Below are 25,881 nucleotides of genomic sequence, written 5' to 3' on the forward strand. Positions count from 1 at the left end.
AACACTTAACTCAACACGTAAAAGTTTTTTTCAACGGAATTTCAAAGGACTCTAAATGATCCCAAATGAGGCATAAGGGTCTTATCTAGCAAAACGATTGTCATTTTTGACAATAAAAATAACAAATATACACTTTTAAAGCACAACTTCTCGTCTAGATCCAGTCCAGCACGACCTAACGTAAATGCGTAGTGACGTAGGGAGGTCACGTGTTGCATATATAAAACGCACATTTGCGGACCATTGTAAACAATAAACTGACACAAAGACATTAATTAGTATCATTCCACATGCAACAACGTATAGGAACGGTCCTTCTTCTCAACACTTGTGAACACTGGGGCGGAGTTTCGCGTTCGTCCTCTGTGACCTCTTGACGTCATGACGTATTGCATGGGGTCACGCTGGCGCATCACGACCGGATCTAGACGAGAAGTTGTGCTTTAAAAGTGTATATTTGTTATTTTTCTTGTCAAAAATGACAATCGTTTTGCTAGATAAGACCCTTATGCCTCGTTTGGGATAGTTTATAGTCCTTTGAAACTCCATTGAAAAAAACTTTTACGTGTTGAGTTAAGTGTTAATTGTTGGTGTCTATTAAAGTCCATTAAAATGAGAAAAATCCTGCAATGTTTTCCTCAAAAAACATAATTTCTTCTCGACTGAACAAAGAAAGACATCAACATTTTGGATGACATGGTGGTGAGTAAATTATCTGGATTTTTCTTTTAAGAAAATAGAATATTCCTTTAATCTCCTTCTCTTCTTACCTATACTCATTTTATTGTTTTTTCTTCTTCAATTCTTTTTCATGTCTTTTCTTGTCTCATGCAATCTTTTATCACCGTCCCCCCCACTCTGTCTTGCTTCTCTTCTCAAACTAAAACTTCTTTAAATAAAGTTCTGCATTTTATTCAGTTCATCTCGTGAAATCATGTCAAATTACTGTTTTTCCAAGACTTTATTGTGAAATCTTTTCTAGTCCTTGTTTGATGTTCCATTCAAAACAATGGGCATTAAAGAACAAACATCATCCATTAAATATTCGGTCTACAGCAGAATACTAAATATTTTGTCGAGCTGTTTCAGCGTCTGCTTGTTTTGTAGTTGTTTATCTGCTGCCGTGCAATATATTTGCTTATTTATGCATACACGGCATGTATGCGTTCTCTGCAGATCTTCAGACTAAAGGTCTGTAATGCAACATAGTTTCCTATTGACTCACAGGCCGGCTGGAATACAGCAGCGCAGGTAAGAATGTTAAAGAGAAAGCGTTCATTTTTATCTGCCAAACTAACACACTTGCAGAGGTGACTGTAGAGTCATATCGCTGAAGGGCAGGAGTACTCGGAGCAGTCGTACGGACAGCACAAAGAAAAAACACATTCTACTGCATCTATCATTGCTTTTTTGCCAGATCACATCATCCAAGAAGTTTTCGCCGGCTGTAAATGAGTTTTTCTGGTTGCCGGGGAAACCAAATCAAGTTTAACTTAGATGTGGCGTATAGGAATACGTTTTGTTGCCGATCGAGTGCGTTCGAAGGCCTCGGAGAGATGCTTTACAACTCATATGGCCGTCATGATTGAATGAAAACATTGAGCAGTGCCTGTCATTCTGTTTAGCACTTTTGGAATGGGAATTCTTCTCCCGCCCATCGCACAGCATGAATTGGACCCTCCGGATCCTAGAGAAGCTTTCTCGCTTTGCTTTCTTGTTTTGTTTGGTGTAATGAGATAGTAAGTTGAATTCACACACCAGTGAGCGCACAAACCAAATAATCGTACCATACTTTCATGTCGGCTGAGTTTAGATGGTTATGTCGTCGTTTAAGTTATTTACAGTCGCAATCAGATCGTCCGTTATTTCACAAGTATGAAACAAGGCGCTTTGAAGGCCTGCCAGGGAAGTTGTTTTGATGGTGGGGATTTGAAAGGGAAGCCGTGCCAAAAGCGGAGCCGGCGGTCTGAGCGTCAAAGACATAATGGGAAGGGGGTGGGCGGAGAGGGGATGCGTGCGGGAAATAAACAGAAAAGATGGTCGAGGGGAGTTGAACTTCAAAAGGTCATTGGATATTCCTCTGCTGCTCTGTGGGCCCGGTGTGGGTGTGATACCTGCGGTGTAACATTTCCCTCTCTGTTCCAAACACACTCGACTTTCTTTGCCGAGGTCATAACCTTTCCATCAATCGTAGTGCGGTTGACCTACGGGGGGCTCTTTCGCTCCTGCCTCTCGCGCCCTGCTGGCTTGCTGACTGATCTTATGTCCCTCTCCTCCACAGCCCCGACAGAGCCGCTGCTGTGTAAGTTTGCAGACGGGGGACAGAAGAAGCGGCAGAGCCAGAGCAAGTACCCTCAAAATGGCCGACTGTGGTCGCGGGAAGGAGAGGTGAGTGGTGAAGCTTAAAGCATAACCTATGCACTTACTGTATTCCAGCCTGGTTTCCTTCTTGCCCTTTTACAGCATTCCTCTAGATGAAAGGGTAAATTTCTTGAAGCAGGAAATAAATGCCATTTCATGTTGGAGAAATCAAAGTGGTTTAGCGCTCGCTTCAACACGGTTACAATTTACACATTACTGACATATATCTCTATTATATTTTTCTATAATATACAGAAAGCATATAAGATAAAAAAATTGTAAACAGAAACAATACATTTAAAACTAAATAATACCCAAAGTTAGGTAACCCTTGTTATTGACAACTTTGAATAAAATTTGCATCTATTCCATATTTATTTGTGTCTTGTCAATGTATTGGCTGTCTGAGCTGTGTAAAATACAAATTGTCAATCATGCACAATAACAGAGTTTTATTCAAGTTTTATTTTGGGTAAAAAATAAAGCATATGTTGGGTGATTCTCACGAAATCCAGATTTAGAAGGTGTCCCGCATCAGAATTTTTAAAAAGCCCTTGAAGCCTTTTTTTGCACATATAAGATTAAGGTCTGAACTTACTGTAACCATTACTTTTAGAGGATTTAAAAGATATTTCCTATAGAATTATTTACATTTTTAAGATTATCATTATCAAAAATTATCATTACCACAACATGATATTACATTAAATATATGCATTTACAAACTCATGTTTCGGTAATGAGAACTACAAAGTTGTCTAGGTACTATGACAAACAACATTTTAACTTTTATCTGGAGAGAAAAAATAAGAACTGCTTACCATGTAGCCATCTTGAGTGTCACAGTCAATTATGTCCCTTCCAACAATTTTTTTTTGAAAATGTTAGTTCCTTGAGGGCTTAAACAATGATTGGAAATTGTTGCGGAGGATGAGAAAATAGGTCTTGGACACATTATATTCCTTATTATTGTCTATATATTTACCAATGATCACCAAATACCACATGTTTCTTTACTGTTAATGTTTATAGTATAACATGCACTGAAGTTTTTTTATTTTTTTAGATTTTTAATTATAAATATTTCCATGTCAAAGAACCCAAATCCAGTCATGGACACGTTGCGGTAATGAAAATTTTCCCCTTAAATTTGGAAAAACTACAAATTGGTTTGTATGATGTCATTTGAAATCATGTATAAATAGTACATTAAGAGATGTTAGTAACTGTATGCTTCTTATTTTGATACACTTACTTTGCATTAACTTTTTCTATCAAAATGTTTCATGTCACCTCCATAAGTCTAATTTCGCGAGAATCATCCTGTTGTGAATAATGCATTTAACTATTAATAAAGTTTCATTCAGTTACCTATGTACTTTATTTTTACGTTATTTTATATTTTAGGCAAACCCCAAAAGACAAAGCCTCCTTTGATTGACAGAGTCATATGGCCACGGTTAAGTTCACGATCTATCCCACAAGCCCTTTAATCTCTCCTCTCTTGTTTTTACTACCAAAAGCGAGTCTTGTTCGTTGATGTGAAAATGGTAGCAAGGTGAACAACTGGCGTTTTCTGGGCAGTCCCAGCTGCTGGCATGACGCAGTGGTTCGGGGAAGCGTGCCCAGATACCGACCAGACCGTGAACGCCCATTATGAGTAGCTGGCAGCCGCCTTAACTTTGGCTGCACTTTCTCATGAAGGCGTCTATTTTTCGTGATGGATTTTAATGCGCAGGCTCAGGGGTTCGTATTAAGCGGAGAGAGAGAGCCTAGTCAAACGCAGGTTAGGTCGATGGTTTTCCCACCAGTCTCCGAGGGTTCTCCCCTGCCGAGGAGAACTTGGCATCGGACAAGCTGCAGTATATGAGCGTTGTTTATCTGCTCCAGACCAATACGGGTCTAAGCGGCCAGCTTTCCCCCTTATTCACTTAGCTGGCGTGGCTCTGTCAACATGAGCTATGCTTTCTGCTGCCTTGTAAATACCAAATAACTTTGTGCCGTATCGAACCCGAGCCCGTCTGGTATTACAGCTCAGTGCTCAGAGGTAATAGATCCACAGCTACAAGTCCAGACTATGCGCTTTTAAAGATATAAAGAGCCGTCGGCTGGCCCCTATTAGATGACCCTGTTCTATTGCCGGCATTACTCAATAGACTTTATAGGACGCTTGCTTCGCGAAACGATCTTTCACTCTTTGTTCTGTCTGTCTTGTGTTTCAGAGTGGCATGACACTGACCTATGACCCCGCTGCAATGCAAAATGGGTAAGAGTCATTTGCTTTTTGTATCATTATCCTTCTGGAAAGACCAGCTTGTACAATTTCTTTTCTGGTCCAAGCTGGTTTATATTGGCTGGTTACCCAAAAATGAAAATTATGTCATTATTTAATCACCCTCAAGTTGTTCCAAACCTGTGCAAATTAAAACACAAAGGAAAATATTTTGAACCGAGCGCCATTGACTTCCATGGCATTTTTTATCCTACTATGGAAGTCAATGGTGCTTCTGATTACTGCTTGATTACAAATATCTTTCTTTTAAGTTCATCAGAACAAAGAAATTTCTACTTTATTTATTTATGACTATAATTTATCAAAATACTTCCATAATATTTGTTTTCCTACTATGGAAGTCAATGGTTACAATCAGCTGTGTGCTTACCATCATTTATTATTATCTTCTTTTGTGTTAATCAAAAAAGAAATTCATACATGTTTAAAACAACACGAGATCGAGATAATTATGACAGATTTTTCATTTTTGGGTGAACTAGCACTTTAAGGAACCTGGTAGATACTTTTTTAGACCAAAAGGAAACAGAAGCCGAAATAAATTAATTATACGCTTCCCAATGTCCTGAGTTTGATTCCAAGGGGACATAGATACTGATAAAAATGTATACCTTGAATCCACTGTAAGTCACCTTAGGAAAAAAATGTACAAAATATGCTTTTACAGTATTTCCCAATATGCACTGCAAAATGTCCGCATTTGTTAATTTTGCAAAGAAGGTAGAAACACAAAGGTGGGTACCGGCCAAAAATACTTCAGACTTCCTCATAGCCAAGATTAAAATGGAGTCTATAAATAAATAAATGTCTACACTGTAAAAAAAATCTGTAGAAATTACAGTATTACTGACAACTAACTGCCAGTAACTTACTGTAGATTTTACATTTATGTTATTTCCTGGCAACAGTTTGTTCAAAGTTAAATGAACATGAAACATTTTCAGTTTTTATCTTCTACAGTAAGTTACTGGCAACCAGCTGCATAATTACAGCAATTTTTTTACAGTGCTGTCCATTTTATACAAGAGAGTATCACCTGACACCTGTCCAGTATCCCCATATGCATGTTTACTGAACACAAAAATGGCTTTGGATAAACCGTCTGCCAGATGCATGAATGTAAATATAATGTAATGTATATCTTTAGTTTTTCTTTTCTCCCTATGGGATGAGAATTAGTCTTCTAGTGTGTATTCGGACACTCCACTTTTTTTAAAAATAGACTCCCCTAAAGTTAAACATTAGATTTTTACCGTTTTGGAAACCATTCAACCGATATCAGCATCTGGCGGCACCACTTTTAGCATAGCTTAGCATAATCCATTGAATCTGATTAGACCATTAGCATCACGCTCAAAAATAACCAAAGAGTTTCTATATTTTCCCTTTTTTAAATTTGACTCTTCTGAAGTTACATCGTGTACTAAGACCGACGGAAAATTAAAAGTTGTGATTTTCTAGGCAGAAATGGCTAGGAACTATACTCTCATTCTGGCGTAATAATCAAGGATTTTGCTGTCGTAACATGGCTGCAGGAGGCACAATGATATTACGCAGCAGCCGAAAATAGTCCCCTTAGTATCTTACAATAGCAGGGGACTATTTCCGTGCACTATGTAATATCATTACGCCACCACCTGCAGCCAAGTTAAGGCAGCAAGTCCTTGATTAGCTGAATGGATTCCAAAACGGATTCCAAAATTCCTAGGGTAGCTGGAAAATTAGCATATTTTCAAAAAAGTGAAGTGTCTCTTTAAAGGTTGTTACAGGGTAAAGTAAAGAAAATAATGCATCCTCACACTATAGTGAGAAATAAGGAATTGTACAGAGATGTCACGCCATGCCCAGTCGCATGCTCAGGTACTGTCATGTCCCATCTGCATTATAGTAGCACTGTAGGGTGTAAGTGTGGTGTCAGGTGTTGTGTGCTGGGATCAGGGAAATAAAACCCTCTCTGTCAGTCTGTTCCCGCGGACAAATTGTCCAGCTCTGCGTGTGATCCGGCCCTCTGGGGAATAAAGTCGCCACCTCTGCTGCACACTTTCGCACCCTCTGCACTTCTGACTCAGCACTTCTTGTCTTCCAGAATGGGAGACTGACAATAAGAATGCAATGGGGAATAGAAAGCAAGATTGTGAATTTTAAATAATAGAGTCGGCTAGAATGTGCTGAGAAGGGGAAATGCTTTATGTGCTTTACTTGTAATTTTCATCACTATATTATTAGCAAATCTATTGGGGGGAATTTACTAAACACTTTTGTGGGTGGTGCATTGTGGGTGGAAAAATACTGTCTAATTCAGCAAGCACCTGCAATCTGTAACCAGTTGCATAACTACATATGGCGCTTTTCCATTGCATAGTACCCCACCGTTTGGGTCGGGTCAGCTTACTTTTGGGGGCTTTACCACTGGGTGCAGTACGTAGTACCAGATACTTTTTTTAGTACCACCTTGGTCTGGGTTCCAAGCGACCCAAGCTGATACCAAAACGTGACGCGAAAACACTGTAGATAACCGATTGGTCTGACAGAGTCGTCACTACCAGCATCATTGCTATAATGTAAAAGATTAGCTTTACCTTCATGCTAGCTTGCGCTGTCTCAAGCAAACATGTTGTCATCTGTGCTCTGCTAAAAGTTCCCAAACTCACTTTTAGCGATGAAAAACATCCACAGGTTGAGAATCAGGAACACCATATCAGTTTTTTTCCAGACTTGCAGTTTGTGGCGGCACATTCGCGATGCGCACGTCCGCATATATGCTTAAATGCAACTTAAATGAGGCTCAGCGGAGCGCGTTGACCGACGCCATGGGTGTTTGTACAGAAACTGTCATGTGAGACAGAGGTAGTGATAAACGCGATGTGCAAACATCTATTTGTGGTGGTCAATTTTAATTTTGTGGCGGACTGAGAAATAAATAAATGTATGGGAATGTACAACGACGCTCTCACATGTATGATGTCACAGCAGTAGGCAGCGCAAATATCATGACACGTCTATAATCCCTCCCACTCCAAAGTGTTACTAAACTTGATGGAAAAGCTAACCAAGCCAAAGTGAGGTGAGACCCAAACCGTGGGGTACTGTGCGATGGAATAGCACAATAAGACTACTAGTGCATACAGTATAGTGTACAACATTACTCAAGTAAAACAGCACAGACAACCGAGTAGAAAAAAAATCGACAATACCAGCTCACGTTGTACAGTAATACATTTTCTCCAGAGCTTATAATTCAGGCCTCTTAATTGTTTAACCTGTGCCATCTCAATGGCAGCTGGCGGCAGCTAATAGCCAGCATAAATAACAGCATAGCTGGCGTGTAAAGAAACACTTCAACCACATTTCACGTTTTAACCCTGCTATTGTGTTACATCCTTTCCGGACATGCGACACGCTGCTCTCACTCAGGTCGTCTTGCACGAGTCTGACAGCTCTCGGGGAGCGTTAGCTCTCTGGGGCAGACAGTGTTTCGTTCCCCACGCTCCATTTCTCAGCTTCCAGACAAGCCAATCAATACAACCTAGCAACGGCGCTTGCGGATGAAATATGTCCGTCCTAGGTACACAGTGATAAATAAGTCCTGCCCGAAAGCTGTAGCTATTGGAAAACACTGTTGCTTGGCTAAAACAGAGGGGGCTAAACATTCGCAACTAAGCATATGCAGACATATGCATGTGAATGTACACATAAGCAGAAATATGATATAGGTGCCCTATGTAATTTCATCATTACCACATGCACAAATGCAATCAGTTCCGCTTGGTTTGTCTCTTACTACGTTCAGCATACAGTGCATGCAAGTGGATATTATTATTTTTTATTATTGTTTATACTTTGTAGGGACTAGATCGAATATTCATTTTGCAGAAAGTGAAACAGATGAATACTTGCAGAGAGACTGACAGATGATGTATATGTGTTTTTGTGTATTTTATAGATTCTATTCCTCACCGTACAGCATCTCCACAAACCGCATGATCGCCCAGACGTCAATCACTCCATTCATAGCAGCCTCTCCCGTCTCCACATATCAGGTAAGATCAAAAACTATACATACCATTCACAAATCACATATTTGTTTTCTGCATTTGAATATTTTCAGTAAAACACTATTTTTGTGTTTATATGCCATTTCCCGCAAACCTTCATCTACATATACAGTACTGTGCAAAAGTCTTATGCTACGTGCACACCAAACGTGGGGCATCGCGTTACACGCTTTAGATTACTCGTGGGATTTAGAGGTATAGCGGAAGATTTTCTTTTTCTGGGTGGATCATTAAGACTGTTGGTCATCCCAGTTGTCAATCATTTTGGGGATATGTTTACGTAAGGCCGTCGTACGTGTTCGTCCCTATGTTCGCATTTTGCACATGCACACCATTCATTGAACCATTCATTGAAGCTCGCATTCTCACCGTACTTTTTCAAAATGTCTGAGGGTCGCAAGAGAAAAAGTGTTTACGAATTGTATGACAAGAAGAGAAAGGCATCTGAAGAAAGAAACAAGACCAGAGTGTTTTTGGGAGAATATTTCACACAGGTTGGGCTTCCTACTGATGCCTCAGTCGCGAAGTTTCTACTCTACAGGTAAAGTTTGGTATGCTATTTGGAGAAATCCATTTAAAACAGTGCTAGTAAAAGTTGATGTAAGCTATGATTAGCGATGCTAGCCCTAACTAGGCTAGTGCATGCTCTCTCGTGTATACGTTAATACTGTAGGCGATCCCTCTCGGGAGCAGGTAGAGTGTTGCGCATGTGCATTTTTTTTTAAAGTGGAGGGGCGGTTCTTTTAAAAAATTGGGGAAAATTTTCCGCTATACCTTTAACTTCGTGTCATGCACATTTTTCGCTCAGGTTTAATATTTTCAACTTGGGCGAAGATGCATTTGAGGTATGGAAGAAAAATAATGACAAAAGTTTTTGAATTAAAATAGCCTGTTGAATTGTACTACCTGAAAAAAAATGCATTGTATTAACCGTACTTGAATTTTAATGCATTGTATTTTTATGTTTTTGAATTAAAACAGCCTGTTGAAATGTACTACCTGAAAAAAAAATGCATTGTATTAACCGTGCTTGAATTTTAATGCATTGAATTTTTAGGTTTTGCATTTTTAAGGGCTGAAATTCAACATGCGTGTATATTTTCTGTATTAAAAATTCAATAGTCCACATTCACCTTTTAGATTTCACTTTAAAATATTCGCTCTGTTTAAAAATACAACGTAAAATATTCAGCAGGCAATTTTCAGTCCATTTAAATTCGCGTCCAAAAATTCAAGTCCAAAAATTCAGTCGTACAGATTTCAACATTTAACATCCGGGAACTGCAGGAAAAGCAGTAGAGTCCCGAGTATAATCTCATCTGCTGTTAATCGATCTGACCAGCAGGTGGTGCACGTGTTCGCCAAGACTTTGTACATGTAAAATGATTTATCCACTGCAGCAGTGATGAATGTTGGCTTTTATGTTCAGTTTTAGTAAAACAACTGTAATACACACATACAGAGAGTGTATTGTTTGGTTATGTTATTGACATGATACTAAACGGTTTTTAAATGCCATATAAATTAAATAGGGCCTTTCTGCCTGCTATTGGCTTCGTTTCTCAAAAGCTAAGTTGATTGTAGATTTTATTGGTGGCAATCTACCTTCTTCTTATGCCTACGAGAAACGAACACGGTTTTCTAATTCGTCACCTCAGTTTATAAACCATACTCAGATTATTTAACTGTTCAATTTACAAATCGTGCGCGCGGATTAATAAACCATACGCACAATTAAACAATCAGTGCTCTCAGATTTGCAATCCGTATCCACAAATTCATAAACAATTAATAAACAGTGCACACGCTTTCGCAATGGTTTTGCAAACTGAGTCCACTACCGCAGAGGTCCCCAACCACCGGGTCGTGGACAAGTTGCCACCGGTCGCAAGAACATCCTGAAAAAATGTGTATAATAGCTACGTTATAGTTTAATCAGGTGTTTTGTCCTTTACGAGCCAACTTCAAATAACATATCAATCCACTTCTATACAGGGTCGCGCTCCCTCTTTTTCTTTGTCTCTCTCTCTCTCTCTCTCTCTCTCAGCGCATCAGCGATCACATTGCTGTCATTAGAGTTCAAGCATACAGTACTTCTAAAACACAATCGATCAAAGAATTGTAAAGGTATGACTTTATGAATAAATGAAGACGTTCATATGATATCGCAAATGAAACTAATTGCAGGCTTTTGAAAAGCTTAAAAATTACCCTTAAACTCTTAATTAATTATACTTAAACTCTTTTACTGCAGTAATAATATTTTTACTTTTAATGTAGGTTTGAGAGGAACCTAAACAGTCATGTGTCAAACATCAAAAGGCATAAACGCGAGTCCCGTGCCTCCGCGCTCATCAACCCATTACTCCTTTCGTGTTCACGTCTGATATGCGCGCTCCTCGGCTCCGCTCTTCACGAGTAGGTTACCCGCTTGCTCTTATGCTCATCAAAAAGTATATTAAATGTTTATTTATTTGTCATTTCGTTTAACCTCAGAGTCTAACATTATTCTAGCAATTCTCTTTTTCTTTCTTTATTAAGTAAGTTAAATTAAATATGTGAGAACGAAAATATATTTTTAGTGATTTGCATGAAGAGAATATGATGTTAGAAGCTTCATTTTAAGCATTTAGTAGCTTAATTTATTTAAAAAGTTTTAATATGCTATTTTAAAAAGTATTAGTTTTTTTTTTGTTCATTTATATTTCTTGTGACTGTGTGCAGGTTCTTTTTTTGTAGGCTATGACAGCCCAATATTTTTTTTTACCAAAAAGGCTTAATTAATGTCATGTTGCATTACAATTTAAAGTATATCCATAATGTCAAAAATGTGATGTGCAGTTCGGGTGTGTGTGTATGCTGTTTAAATATATATTAGTGTTCTCACCAATACGCTTGTGATTCCTGAAGTTTTGACAAATTTTATAGACTTGTTATAGTTTCTTATTCAAAAGTGACACCCATAGATTCAGCCCCACCCGGACTTAATCCATGCCCACCCATATGTCACGTTCTGCATCCGCCACTGTTCTTTACTTTCATTTTTTCACGAGTTTGCCTGCCCATTTAGTCTTAATAAATAACGGTAAATGAACTTGGCTTGCTGTTCTCGAAGGCAGCTCGAATCATGGTCTGGCTTGAGCCCCAAGTTCAAGTAACAGAACAGAAGGAAAACAATGTGCTGTGAAGGAGGAGATGAGGAGGAGAGATGCCAGAAAAATTGCGGTTGGGCGCGGAGGCACGTGACTCGCGTTTATGCTTTTTTATGTTTGGCACATGACTGTTTAGGTTCCTCTCAAACCTACATTAAAAGTGTATCTGTTAAAATGTTATTACTGCAGTAAAAGAGTTTAAGTATAATTAATTAAGAGTTTAAGGGTAATTTTTAAGTTTTTCAAAAGCCTGCAATTAGTTTCATTTGCGATATCAAATGAACGTCTTCATTTATTCATAAAGTCATACCTTTGCAATTCTTTGATCGATTGTGTTTTAGAAGTACTGTATGCTTGAACTCTAATGACAGCAATGTGATCGCTGATGCGCTGAGAGAGAGAGAGAGAGACAAAGAAAAAGAGGGAGCGCGACCCTGTATAGAAGTGGATTGATATGTTATTTGAAGTTGGCTCGTAAAGGAAAAAATACCTGATTAAACTATAACGTAGCTATTATACACATTTTTTCAGGATGTTCTTGCGACCGGTGGCAACTTGTCCACGACCCGGTGGTTGGGGACCTCTGCGGTAGTGGACTCAGTTTGCAAAACCATTGCGAAAGCGTGTGCACTGTTTATTAATTGTTTATGAATTTGTGGATACGGATTGCAAATCTGAGAGCACTGATTGTTTAATTGTGCGTATGGTTTATTAATCCGCGCGCACGATTTGTAAATTGAACAGTTAAATAATCTGAGTATGGTTTATAAACTGAGGTGACGAATTAGAAAACCGTGTTCGTTTCTCGTAGGCATAAGAAGAAGGTAGATTGCCACCAATAAAATCTACAATCAACTTAGCTTTTGAGAAACGAAGCCAATAGCAGGCAGAAAGGCCCTATTTAATTTATATGGCATTTTAAACCCGTTTAGTATCCTGTCAATAACATAACCAAACAATATACTCTCTGTATGAGTGTATTACAGTTGTTTTACTAAAACTGAACATAAAAGCCAACATTCATCACTGCTGCAGTGGATAAATCATTTTACATGTACAAAGTCTTGGCGAACACGTGCACCACCTGCTGGTCAGATCGATTAACAGCAGATGAGATTATACTCGGGACTCTACTGCTTTTCCTGCAGTTCCCGGATGTTAAATGTTGAAATCTGTACGACTGAAATTTTGGACTTGAATTTTTGGACGCGAATTTAAATGGACTGAAAATTGCCTGCTGAATATTTTACGTTGTATTTTTAAACAGAGCGAATATTTTAAAGTGAAATCTAAAAGGTGAATGTGGACTATTGAATTTTTAATACAGAAAATATACACGCATGTTGAATTTCAGCCCTTAAAAATGCAAAACCTAAAAATACAATGCATTAAAATTCAAGCACGGTTAATACAATGCATTTTTTTTCAGGTAGTACATTTCAACAGGCTGTTTTAATTCAAAAACATAAAAATACAATGCATTAAAATTCAAGTACGGTTAATACAATGCATTTTTTTTTCAGGTAGTACAATTCAACAGGCTATTTTAATTCAAAAACTTTTGTCATTATTTTTCTTCCATATTGAGGCGAATAGCGCGTGTTTTTGCGGCAAACGCGGCGCCCATATTGTGTCATTCGCATCGCCCCACGCGAGGACGCGTCTGATCGCGTCTTTGCATTGAAATTGTATGTAATCTACTTGTGCAAATCGTTGAACTCGCGTCTTGTGTGAACCCACAGTTAGGGCACCATGCCACAAATAGATTTTTTGTTTTTGCAATATTACAGTGATCATATACAATTATTTTTCAGTCTCTTTAATAGAATACATCCAGAAAATACAGGAAATGTGTATATAGTATTAAAAACTGTATAAAAATGTAAACTGATGTGTCATGTTTTTGGGGTAAACTCCCCTTCCACTTAAGCAATAGCAGGAAACTCAGCAATAGCAGGAAAATCCTAATTTCTAATTTTAAAGAAATTAGTCTTTTTTACTTCATTCTGCTCAAAAACGCTCAAGATGAGTTTAGTGTCAAGGGAGGTCACACTAAACACCGACAATGCCTAGAGAAGACATTTTTTTTTGTACATATTTCCTGTATTTTCTGTTTGTATCTTAATAAAATAGATTGAAAAATAAATATGGGTGGACATGAAAACTTTTAAAACAACAAGTCTGGTGGTGGTGGTGCCCTAAGACTTTTGCACAGTACTGTATATCTAAATCTATTTAAGAATATGCTATAGACTTCAAATGTTTCAATATGTGTCCCTGTTTGCAAAATTCAGGCTGAAGTTTCATAATCTGATTGAGATTAGAAGCATCATTAGCTTGATTTCATTTAATATCTTTAACATGACCTTGCCCAGTCAGTATTAAAAATATTAAGGTTATATGTTCACAGAATATAATATACCCAACCTTTTAAACAACACGTGGCATGTTTTCACAATCTTCTCCATGTGTTAGGAAAGCTCTGTTCCTCCGCCCCGCAGACAAAGTGAGCAAACAATGACGATGAGCATCCTTAATTGATTTAGCTTAAGCTTAACTAAACAAACCATTGCTGATCTTAGAGAATAGCTAAGCCTTTTGGATCATGTACCTCTCGTCCTCACGAGAACCTTGTACTCATGCAAACACACACACACACACACATGCAAACAAATATGATATATAAACAACCACCCACGCTGACCGGACCGGCGCTAGACCTATAGTCTGCTTTCCTAGCGAACGTTCATCATGATACATTTCAAACGCAAGGAAGGCTATCTCTTAATGAAATTTCACAATAACATTTGCGAAGCACGCCTCTGACCGGCGAATTGCACTGAAGCCACCAAAACGAGTTCAAATTCGAGTCGACACGAAATCAATATGTTCTCCTCTAGAACTTCCAAGGAATAGAACAAGAACCGCTTTTCTCTTTGTCGAAAGGACAGGAAAGGTAGAAAGAGTGAGATGGAGAGCATGAATCTTTTAGCAGTTGGAGAGACAGGCAAGGTGTGTGCTTACACATCTTACTGGACTTAGTGTGTTTAGAGAGAGAGACGCCTGAGGCAGATCACAGTGATGAACAAATCCCAGAGGCTTTTCTTCCTAGAACAACATAAAAAGACACAGAATATAAATTTAGACACCTGCAACTGCTCCAGCTCACTTTCACAATGAGTCAAAGAAACCTTAATGTACTTTTAGAAACAAAGGTTCCAAAAATGGTCTGTGTTGAGCTCCATGGGTCCATGAAAAACCTTTCACACTCACAGAAGCTTTGAAAATTTTTATGTAGTGGAAAAAGGTCAAAAAGACTATAAAACCATACAAAAGAAATAATTGTTTCAAGAACCTATGACATAAAATGTTCTTTGAAAAGCCAAAAATCATTCTTCTGTGGCATCGCGGCTTACAACCTTTTTTTAAGAGTATATGAGAGTTTAGAGCTACAGTAGTATATCTCACAAATTGGTTTCACTCACGCAAATGTGTGTGAGATGCATTATTGTCATAAATAACCACTGAGAGGTGAGTTGAGAGATCCCAAGTGCAGTTTGATTAACCAAAAAATATAAAAAATCACTAAACATGGCATCATATGAAAGAGCAGGTCTGTCAATTATAAAATTGTGCATAGGATCCTTACTACAAGTCTATGTATGCACAAAAGCCAAAAATGGCATACGGCAAAAAATATTAAGACTAATAAAACAAAGCAATGTCCCCTTTATAAATCGCAGATCACATGCAAGTGTGCGTATATGAATCAATCTCAGATCCCACCCTTCAAGCCCATTCTCCCATCAAGTTTGTTTTTCACAACCTTTGCTTGGGAACTGGCATACGCACATCTCCAGCCCTGTTTTGTGCATATACACACGCTTTATAGATACGACCACAGATGACCTGAACAAAGCTTGACAAAAGACAATAGGAAATACTGGGGTATATACTGCATATACAGTACTGACTAATCAAGGGTAACAAGATACAGCTGGAGACAATTGTGTCCGAAATAGCTCCCTAAACCCGTAAATAGTGCACTGTTTGCGGGACAGCCATTTGTAGTGATGTCTGAAATTATAGTGGACATTTTCAAATGCACTTATTCAATCCCATAATGCACGGCAATAGTAAGTGTACAACAAATATACGCCTCTGCCGCTCAATGTCGAATTCACTTACTCGTTTTATTCGTTCATTTAAAGACAGTTTCAGCAGCAACAACATAAACAAACAGCTTTTGTGGACTAAACGCAACTTCCCGTAGACTTTCACATAGAATCAATAACAACAGAGTCTATTTACAATAGTAAAAAGAGGGAAATAAATTAAGCACGTTTTTCAACATTTAACTGTGTTCTTACCTCAGCTTAGACCAATTAATACATACCTATCTTTTTTCAATGCATGCATTTAATCTTTGTACCGCGCTTTATGGATGTGTTAGCATTTAGCCTAGCCCCATTCATTCCTACACGAGTAAGTATGATGGCACAAAATAAAATGTGTCAATTTTTTAAGCAGATAAAAATGAGAAATATATTGTATGGTGGAAGAGCACTTAGTTTGCAGCACTTCGACCTCGGGCGCAGTAATATTGACGGAAGTTTGAGCGAGAGGGGGGAGTAGTCAGGAGTGATGATGTTACTGCGCTGAGGTCGAAGTGCTGTTCACCATACAATACAGTTCTTATTTTAATCCGCTTAACAAATCGCCACACTTTATTTTGTGCCACCATACTTACTCGTGTAACTACTCATGTAACAGTCTTTAAATAGGGAAAACATGGAAGTGTTTGGTGGCTTCTAAATTCATCCCTGTTTGGATCCTAAGGAATGAATGGAGCTAGGCTAAATGCTAACACATTCACGACACACTGTACAAAGATTAAGTGCACACATTGAATAAAGAGAGGTATGTATTAATTCATTTAAGTTTAGGTAAAAACATAGTAAAATATTGAAAAACTGTGGTGTTTTCCTTTAATTACCTTCGTTCATATATCATATCTAATGCATATCAACTATTAGACTGAGCTAAAGGTTACGGTGTAAAATCAATGTATAGCAAATCATGGTATGGGGTTATTTCGGTCACAGCCAAAGACTACAAAGACCATGAACATGAACTACAAAATAATAAAATAACTTCAAAATAAAAGACACGACATGACAAGACAAAATCACACAGAATCCTTACAATGATTTCAGTCCGTAACTGAACCAAACTAAATTTTGTTGTTTTTAGTGTAAAATGAACTTAATTAATTAGCTTTTTGTAGACAAGTTTTTTAAGTCTCTGTATACGCTTACATTTTTGTAGTCTAAAGAACCTTTTTTTCCACTTCAAAGAATCTGTTGTGAAACAGAAAGGTCCTTCGGATGTTAAAAGTTCATTATGAAACCATACAGCCAAAAATGGTTCCTCTACCCTACAGCATTGTGTATAACAATTTTTTTAAGAGTGTAACAATGTCTAAATAGATATTAACTATACCATAAATCTATTTAAAATACAGTACATAAAATTGTAAAAAAGTACATAAAATTGTAATATCAACTAGCCTCAGATTCACTTACCGTAAATCCACATTCTCAGACGGGACAGCCTGATCACACAAGAAATTTTACATATTTTACAAATTGGCTAATTCGTATTAATACGAAGTTAACCATGCAAAATTTTACGATTCTCATGCAAAAAAAAGAAACCGAACCCCTAACCCCGAATGTGGTCGTATGAATTAATACGAATTAGTCAACTCATAAAATATGTACGCATTCTCTGCGCAAACTATACTGAAGCATATTGTGTCTTAAATGGGACAATAGTTGAACTGTCTGCATTTTTGTTGAGAATTGCAATGACGGCAAGATGAAAGCAAAGATTTTTGGGGTCCACATCGGCCTCAGATGATGAAATTGCTGCGGCAGCACTGTAATTAGGAGGCAATATCGCTGTCTGTAGAATTCCTATCCCCGTGTAATTATCACACTGTATTACTCGCCCCTGCCTCGTCTCTACTGTGGGAATCTGGGCTTCGAGGCAGCGGGGGGAGGCGTAGGAGGGGGTAAGGAGTGAAATTAAGAAATGCTGGTTTCCGCCCACAGGTCCAGAGTACGTCGTGGATGCCTCACCAACAGTATGTTATGCAACCTACGGTAAGTGCTGCTCAGGAGGTGCTCATTAATCTTGGTGTGTGTGTACGTGTGCGTGCGCATTTGTGTCAGGAATGTTTCGTGTTGAAGGAAACAGATAGGATTGAGAGGAATGAGGAGAGGTGAGTGATTGAGTTTATCTGCGTGAAAGAGAACATCAACAGGAAAAGAAAACGTTTTCCGGACTGCGCCCTCTTGTGGCAGCGCAAGTAGGTGCAGGAGCAGTGAGAGGTCAGAGACAGGGTGTGTGTGTTTTTAAAGGAATATGACATACAAGGACGAACAATTTTATTCACCCTTGTCATCACGATGCAATGTTAGTTTCTTTTGTGAACATAAATAAAAGCCAAATGATAAAGGTAATTTTTGCGTGAACTGTCCCTTTAAGAGCAGAAGAATCCAGTGCAGTCCCTGTTTCTCCTGCCTCTAGTCAGTTTCCAGTCTGGATCAGATAAATAGATCCCTTGTCTGAGCCCCATCGACACAACCTTGTCAGCCTGAAGAGATTGTCTACTGTTTCTCCATCTCACTCTGCAAATACACACGCAAACAAAGCTCACAAACTACCCCTACTTATATATCCTTACCTGTTTTGTATTAAAATGTTAAGCCCATGACCAAAGTCTGGAGGTGTGCCCACTGTCTTCCTGGCTCTCACCTGAATTTGGTTTTATTGTAAGCCAAGGGTCTGCATTCCTCCCTGGAAATGAACAAAGGTAGTCTGGGATGAGGGATTTTTTTTGGCGGAGGCTGAAAACGGCTTCGGTCAGCTGTTTCAAGATCCGCAGCAGGCAGACGGAGGCAAACGCAGGGATTCATCCCATCCTTCTCGAGGATTGAGGGGAGAGACAACAGATTAAGGAAGAAGTGGCAGATGTCTGTCTGACTAGATAATACTATTCCAGATTGTGTGTGTGTAATGGGATGGGAGGTTTGATAATGATGATTACGTTGGGTAAATGTGTTTGTAACCAAACCCTCATATCTAATTATCTGGCAACCCGTCAAATACGACCTCAGCTGCCTGGGAGAGAGTGAGTGAGAGAGAAAGAGAGAGACCATCTAAAAGGAAGTGGGAGTTTGTGAACTGATCTCTAATTTGAAATTCCTGGAAGAAAACAAAAACCTCGAGAAATCATGTTTTTCTTTCTCTTTGTGGATGCTGCGAAGAAGGAAAGCAATTAAAAGTGGCTGAGAAAAGGGAAGCATTGTTATGAGAGAATGCTGCTGCATTCGGCACCTTGTTACCGTGGAGACACGTGACCATAGCGACCGGAGTCGACGATGAGGGTTTAAGCAGATCAGCAGACAATGGAAGCACTTTCTCTCTCTGCACTGCAGTGTGTGTGTGTGTGTGTGTGTGTGTGTGTGTGTGTGTGTGTGTGTGTGTGTGTGTGTGTGTGTGTGTGTGTGTGTGTGTGTGTGTGTGTGTGTGTGTGTGTGTGTGTGTGTGTGTGTGTGTGTGTGTGTGTGTTCGTGTGTGTTCGTGTGTGTTCGTGTGTTTCAGTACATCACTGCCTTATGTGCACCTGCTTTTGTAACCTGCTGATTAAGTTAGTCATACAGATGAGTTATGCTTTACTAACCAAATCAGATAAGCTTTGTATTTGTGCGTATGTGGGTGTATATGCCGGACATAACACACACATCTTTGTTTATCTTAGGACACCGATGAAAAAAAATATAATTAATATTATTATGTCATGTTTTATGCTGATCAATTCCTTTTTGCTTGTGGGTAACCTAAAAATATCAGGAGAAATTAAGTTGTAATTTTCAACCTCAAGTACTGTAGTATACTTTAATATTTACTATAATAAACTGCAGTAAATGGTATAGTAATTAATATACTTTGTTAATGTATTCTGCAGTATTAACTAGAGTTATTTGATAACCTTTTGAACAGTAAGTACTGTAGTATACTTCAGTATTTACTATAGTAAAATATAGCGTGCTATAGTATATTTTACTTATTACTAATCTTTGATCATGTATTCTGTAGTATTAATTAGAGTTATTTGATTACCTTTTGTACAGTAAGTAGTGTAGTATACTTTAGTATTAGTATAGTAAAATGTAGCATACTATATATGTTGCTTATTACTTACCTTTGATAATGTATTCTGTAGTATTAAATAGAGTTCTTTCATTACCTTTTGTACAGTAAGTAGTTTAGTATACTCCACTATTTAGTATATTAAATATAGCATACTATAGTATATTTTACTTATTACTAACCTTTGTTAATGTATTTTGTAGTATAAAGTTATTCGATTACCTTTTGTACAGTTAATACTGTAGTATATACTTCAGTATTAAGTATAGTAAAATATAGCATACTATATTATATTTTACTTATTACTTACCTTTAATAATGTATTCTGTAGTATTAACAAATGTTATTTGATTACCTTTTGTACAGTAAGTAGTGTAGTGTACTTCACTATTTAGTATATTAAATGTACTATATTATTAATACTAACCTTTAATATAATTTGATTACCTGTTGTAGGTACTATAGTATACATTAGTGTTTACTATGGTAAACTGTAGTATACTTTAGTATACTAACTACTAACCTTTGTTGATGTATTCTTTAGTATTACCTAGTAATTTGTTTAATTGTTGTAAATACTGTAGTGTACTTTAGTGTGTTTAACCTAGTTAATGTATTTGGTAGTATTGACTAGAGTAATTTGATAACCTGTTGTAGGTACTATAGTAGTAGGCCTACTTACTATAGTAAACCGAAGTAAGTTGTAATATACTATACTATAGTATATTATACTAATTACTAACCTTTGTTAATGTATTCTGTAGTATTAAGTTGATAAACTCCAGTAAATGCTTTAATATATTTTAGTATTTACTATAGTGAACTGTGGTAAATTTTAGTATACTGCAATAATAGTAACTAATACACTTTATTAATGTATTATGTAATATTCTGTCGTAATAACTAATAAATACTGTATATTATTTTTAGTATGTACTATAGGAAACTCTAGAAAATTGTAGTATACTACAGTGTAGTAATTATTACACTGTGTTAATGTATTCTTTAGTATTTTGTAGTATTAACCATAGTAAATTGATAAATTGTAGTACTTTACTATGGTAAGGTTGAAGGACACTAGATATTTTACTACAGTTTAATAAACTACAGTTCTTTTGAAGTTATGTAAAATGACTAAACAAGATTTTAAAACTTGTTTACGTAGTATTTACACAATTAACTCTTTCACCGCCAGCGTTTTTAAAAAAAGTTGCCAGCCAGCGCCAGCGTTTTTCATGATTTTCACCAAAGTTTAATGCCTTCCAGAAAATGTTCTTCTTTAAATATATAAACATACAATATACCAAATGAAAGAACAGACCCTCTGCTTTCAAAAAAAAAAAAAAAACATTTCATCCATCATGGTTCTTTTGTAATCAGCTTTTGAATATGGGTAGGTTTCTGCAAAAACACCACATTTTGAGCAAAAAGCAGAGATAATTCCATTTTTGTGACGGACTTTTCATAGAGATCCCATTCAGAGCGATCTTTAAAACAGACACGGACATGCAGCCGCTTGCCATAGGGCAATACTTCCGGGTTTAAAAAGTTTCGGAAGGGCTATAGGGATAATAGCGGTATTGCGGAAAGACGGAAAATCTCGTCATTGGCAGGGATGCGTTTTCTCTTAATTGACGAGATATCTCGTCAATGGGGGTGAAAGAGTTAAAGCAACACAAGAGGTTTTTTTACCTTAAAATAACGCTTCCAAAAAAGTTTTAGTCGTTCATCCACTCGAAATAGGGTGAACGGCACTTTCACATTCGCTTTGCAGTCCTCTATCGGCCAAAATCGCACTAAAGAAGTTTCCAACCGTCGGGTCGCGGTCCTGAAGTTCAAGTAAAAACTACAAAAACTTGCTTTACGGCAGACCTACAATCCAAACAATCCAATCTACAATTTCTCTGATAACTCTTAAAATGTTTTACTTCTCAAGTAAATGTGTCATTGTGTTTTAAAGATGTTTGTATTTTCACAGAAAAAAAGCGAAATACTGATTCAGAAATAGTTTTTGCAGTGTAGCTGCACTGGATTCTTAAGAGGCGGTGCACACATACTGTACCAGCCAGCATACACACATTACCCATAATGCACCACCCAGAGGGCCATCACTCAACAGTACCTGTTACTTTCCATCATAGTGTTGAGAAGAATCCCCAGCCGCCCTAACCAAATCACATGCTGGAAATGAACATTAATGAATCAAGACCGCAGTGCATTACAGCAAAGCTACTTAAAGTGGAACCGCCACGCAAGACGAGAGAAAAGAAATGAAACGCTTCTCTAAGCCCCTGCTAGTCACGGCCATTTGCGGAAACAAAGACGCCCATGTTTGAATAAGGATTTGAGTTTATCTGAGCTCCATCGAAGTCCCCTCTGCCGGGAAGGCTCCGTTCGAACTGTGGGAATTGGCAGCGGTGCCCCAGCACGGGTTTTGTGTGTGTTTGCGTGAGAAATAAAAAATGTACGTTATACGTTAATAGCTGCCTTTAAATGGTGGGAATTGGTGGTTATGCCATGACACATATTGTGTGTATGTGTAGCAAATACATTTAAGATTGATATCAAACATCCTCCCTGGCAGCCTGTTTTCTTAAGCACCGGTACCTGAAAGGGACAAAAAGAGTCACTTCCCTTTCCCGTCTCTATTTAAGATATCTTGGCAAAAACTCGTCTTCCTGTGATGTCACATGAGATTTGTGGTTGTCTAGTTCACATTAGAACATTGGGCTTTAAATTGCACTCCCAAGCATTTTTGGCATCCGTGCCTCAAAAAAAAATCAGCTTAGATAAATGTATGTTTTGTCTGAGGCTGAAAATGAGTATACAGGCTGTTGTTTGAAGGGAAAAGACGGGGACACAGATTGAGGAGAGCGAGAGAGAGAGCGCTTGATGCAGAAATCCTCTCCGAATGTCACTCACTTCCCCTCAGAGAAATGAAAACACGCACACACACAAGCACAGCTTTAATCATCCAAGTCTCACATTGATACGGCTGTAAATTAGAGAGGAGAATTATTCAGCGTGGATTTGTTTTTTTCTTCCCTCATTATGAAAGCTTGTCGTGGGGCGGGGGAACTGTTAGCTTGAGGCTCTCTCATCTGAAAGCTAAGACATACGGCAGGCACGAAAGAGGCAGAACGTTTTACCTCTCAAAGATCGAATAGAGACAGAGAGCTTCTGACACAAAGTGTCTGTGTGGTTTATTCTTCAAACGCAGGCTTTACTAAAGGCACCAGCACCACCAAGCTGTATTCACTGAGAGACAGACAGGAGCTGCTAAAGTTACATGTTTGTGTGTGAAAAAGCTTTTCTTGCTTTTGTTGTGTACACCATATTCACTTTGCTCTTTTGGGGAGAGTGCCTGTTTTCACAGCTCTTCAGAAACTGGTGCTTTTTGTTCAGGTAACCAGCCAGTTATGGCAAAGAAAATCAGTTTTCCCAAACAATATAATGAGGATTGTTGTTATAAGATATACACTCACCTTAAGGATTATTGGGACAACTGTTTAATTTCTCATTAATGCAATTATCTAATCAACCAATCAAATGACAGTTGCTTCAATGCAATTAGGGGTGTGGTCCTGGTCAAGACAATCTCCTGAACTCCAAACTGAATGTCAGAATGGGAAAGAAAGGTGATTTATGAAATTCTGAGCGTGGCATGGTTGTTGGTGCCAGACGGGCCGGTCTGAGTATTTCACAATCTGCTCAGTTACTGGGATTTTCACGCACAACCATTTCTAGGGTTTACAAAGAATGGTGTGAAAAGGGAAAAACATCCAGTATGCGGCAGTCCTGTGGGCGAAAATGCCCTGTTGATGCTAGAGGTCAGAGGAGAATTGGCCGACTGATTCAAGCTGATAGAAGCAATAGCAACTTTGACTGAAATAACAACTTGTTACAACCGAGGTATGCAGCAAAGCATTTGTGAAGCCACAACACGCACAACCTTGAGGCGGATGGGTTACAACAGCAGAAGACCCCACCGGGTACCACTCATCTCCACTTTAAATAGTCAAAAGAGGCTACAATTTGCACGACCTCACCAAAAATGGACAGTTGAAGACTGGAAAAATGTTGCCTGGTCGGTTGAGTCTCAATTTCTGTTGAGACATTCAGATGGTAGAGTCAGAATTTGGCGTAAACAGAATGAGAACATGGATCCATCATGCCTTGTTACCACTGTGCAGGCTGGTGGTGTAATGATGTGGGGGATGTTTGCTTGGCACACTTCAGGCCCCTTTGTGCCAATTGGGCATCGTTTAAATGCCACGGCCTACCTGAGCATTGTTTCTGACCATGTCCATCCCTTTATGACCCCCATGTACCCATCCTCTGATGGCTACTTCCAGCAGGATAATGCACCATGTCACAAAGCTCAAATCATTTCAAATTGGTTTCTTGAACATGACAATGAGTTCACTGTACTAAAATGGCCCCCACAGTCACCAGATCTCAACCCAAGAGCGTCCTTGGGATGTGGTGGAACGGGAGATTGTGCCCTGGATGTGCATCCCACAAATCTCCATCAACTGCAAGAAGCTATCCTATCAATATGGGGCAACATTTCTAAAGAATGCTTTCAGCACCTTGTTGAATCAATGCCACAAAAAATTAAGGTAGGATAAAACATTTTTTTCCGTTTTGTTTGTTTGTTTATTGTTTGTTTGAAAGCAGAGTGTCAATTCTTTCATTTGTATGTTTATATATTTTTAGAAGAAAATTTTTCTGAAAGGCATTTTGTGAAACAAAAAATAATGGCGTGCAACTTTTTTTTTTAAAAGGCTGGTGGGGAATGAGATAATTTAACCTATGCTGGGTTGTCTCAACCCTAAATGCTGGGTTGTTTTAACCCATAGTTGGGTCAAATATAATCTATGGGTTAAAACAACCCATAATTTTTTAGAATTTAACCCAACAGCTGGGTTTGTCCCTTTTTGATTTCAACCCAGCATATTGCCACAGAGATGGCAATATAGAAGCAAAAGTTATGTTTTGTGTTCTCAAACTTTTATTTTTTTACTATATCTTTAAATCCAGCAAGCATTCAGTATTTCAAGAGAATATTACAATTTTAGTTTACTAAATTAACGCTCATATATGACCAGCTTAACTCTTTCCCCGCCAATGACAAGTTTTTCGGCAATCCATATTTCCTCTATTATCCACTAGGTGGTGCTTTTACACAACCTATCAAACACTAGTATTCATGGATTTTAAAAACATTAAAAATGTATGTTTTGATTATCATTCTGAATTTGATCTCTAACAAATGTCCTTTACAAAAATGCCCTTATCTCAGCTTTTTGTTCAAAATTTGGCATTTTTGAAGAAACCTACACATATTTGAGAGGAATTTAAAAGAGAAAAAATTAAGATAGGATGAAACTTAACTAGAGGGTCTGTTCTTTTATTTAAAAAATTCTGGAAGGCTTTAAACTTTTTTTGAAAATCATAAAAATCTGGCTCTTGCTGGCAAATAATAAAAACACTGGCGGGGAATTTTGATTGTATACTTGTGGAACAGTGTTGTAAATAAAACATAACCACTGGTTTTTAATCGTGTCCTCCTTTGGAAGGCCAAATAAGGCACTTTACAACACACACACACAGCGTTTCTTTGCGTATACATTTGGGCACCATTATGCAAATATTCCCACACAGTGACATAAATACATTGGGGGTGTCTGATCGAGGCATTTTTCTGGCTGTTTAGCTTTGATATTTAGCAGGATTTATACATGCACAAACGGCTACATAACACATTAAAGAGGAAGAAAGACATGGAATCGTATCA

The 25,881-nt window shown here is 38.0% G+C and overlaps 1 protein-coding gene across 3 annotated transcripts in view; it reads left to right on the forward strand.

The window, feature by feature from the left end:
* rbms3 (RNA binding motif, single stranded interacting protein) overlaps positions 1 to 25,881 on the forward strand; it is a 179,217-nt gene that overhangs the window by 146,248 nt on the left and 7,088 nt on the right. For 2 of the 3 annotated variants that reach the window (XM_065298561.2, XM_065298560.2), the window contains exons 7-9: positions 2,282 to 2,388; positions 4,584 to 4,627; positions 8,598 to 8,694. In XM_065298561.2, the coding sequence (XP_065154633.1) occupies positions 2,282 to 2,388; positions 4,584 to 4,627; positions 8,598 to 8,694 (248 nt within the window). Of the gene's footprint in view, positions 1 to 2,281; positions 2,389 to 4,583; positions 4,628 to 8,597; positions 8,695 to 17,977; positions 18,029 to 25,881 lie in introns of all 3 variants that reach the window. The other variant, XM_065298559.2, reaches the window with a different exon arrangement.

This window comes from Paramisgurnus dabryanus, chromosome 13, assembly GCF_030506205.2.
Source record: "Paramisgurnus dabryanus chromosome 13, PD_genome_1.1, whole genome shotgun sequence".
Taxonomy (NCBI): domain Eukaryota; kingdom Metazoa; phylum Chordata; class Actinopteri; order Cypriniformes; family Cobitidae; genus Paramisgurnus; species Paramisgurnus dabryanus.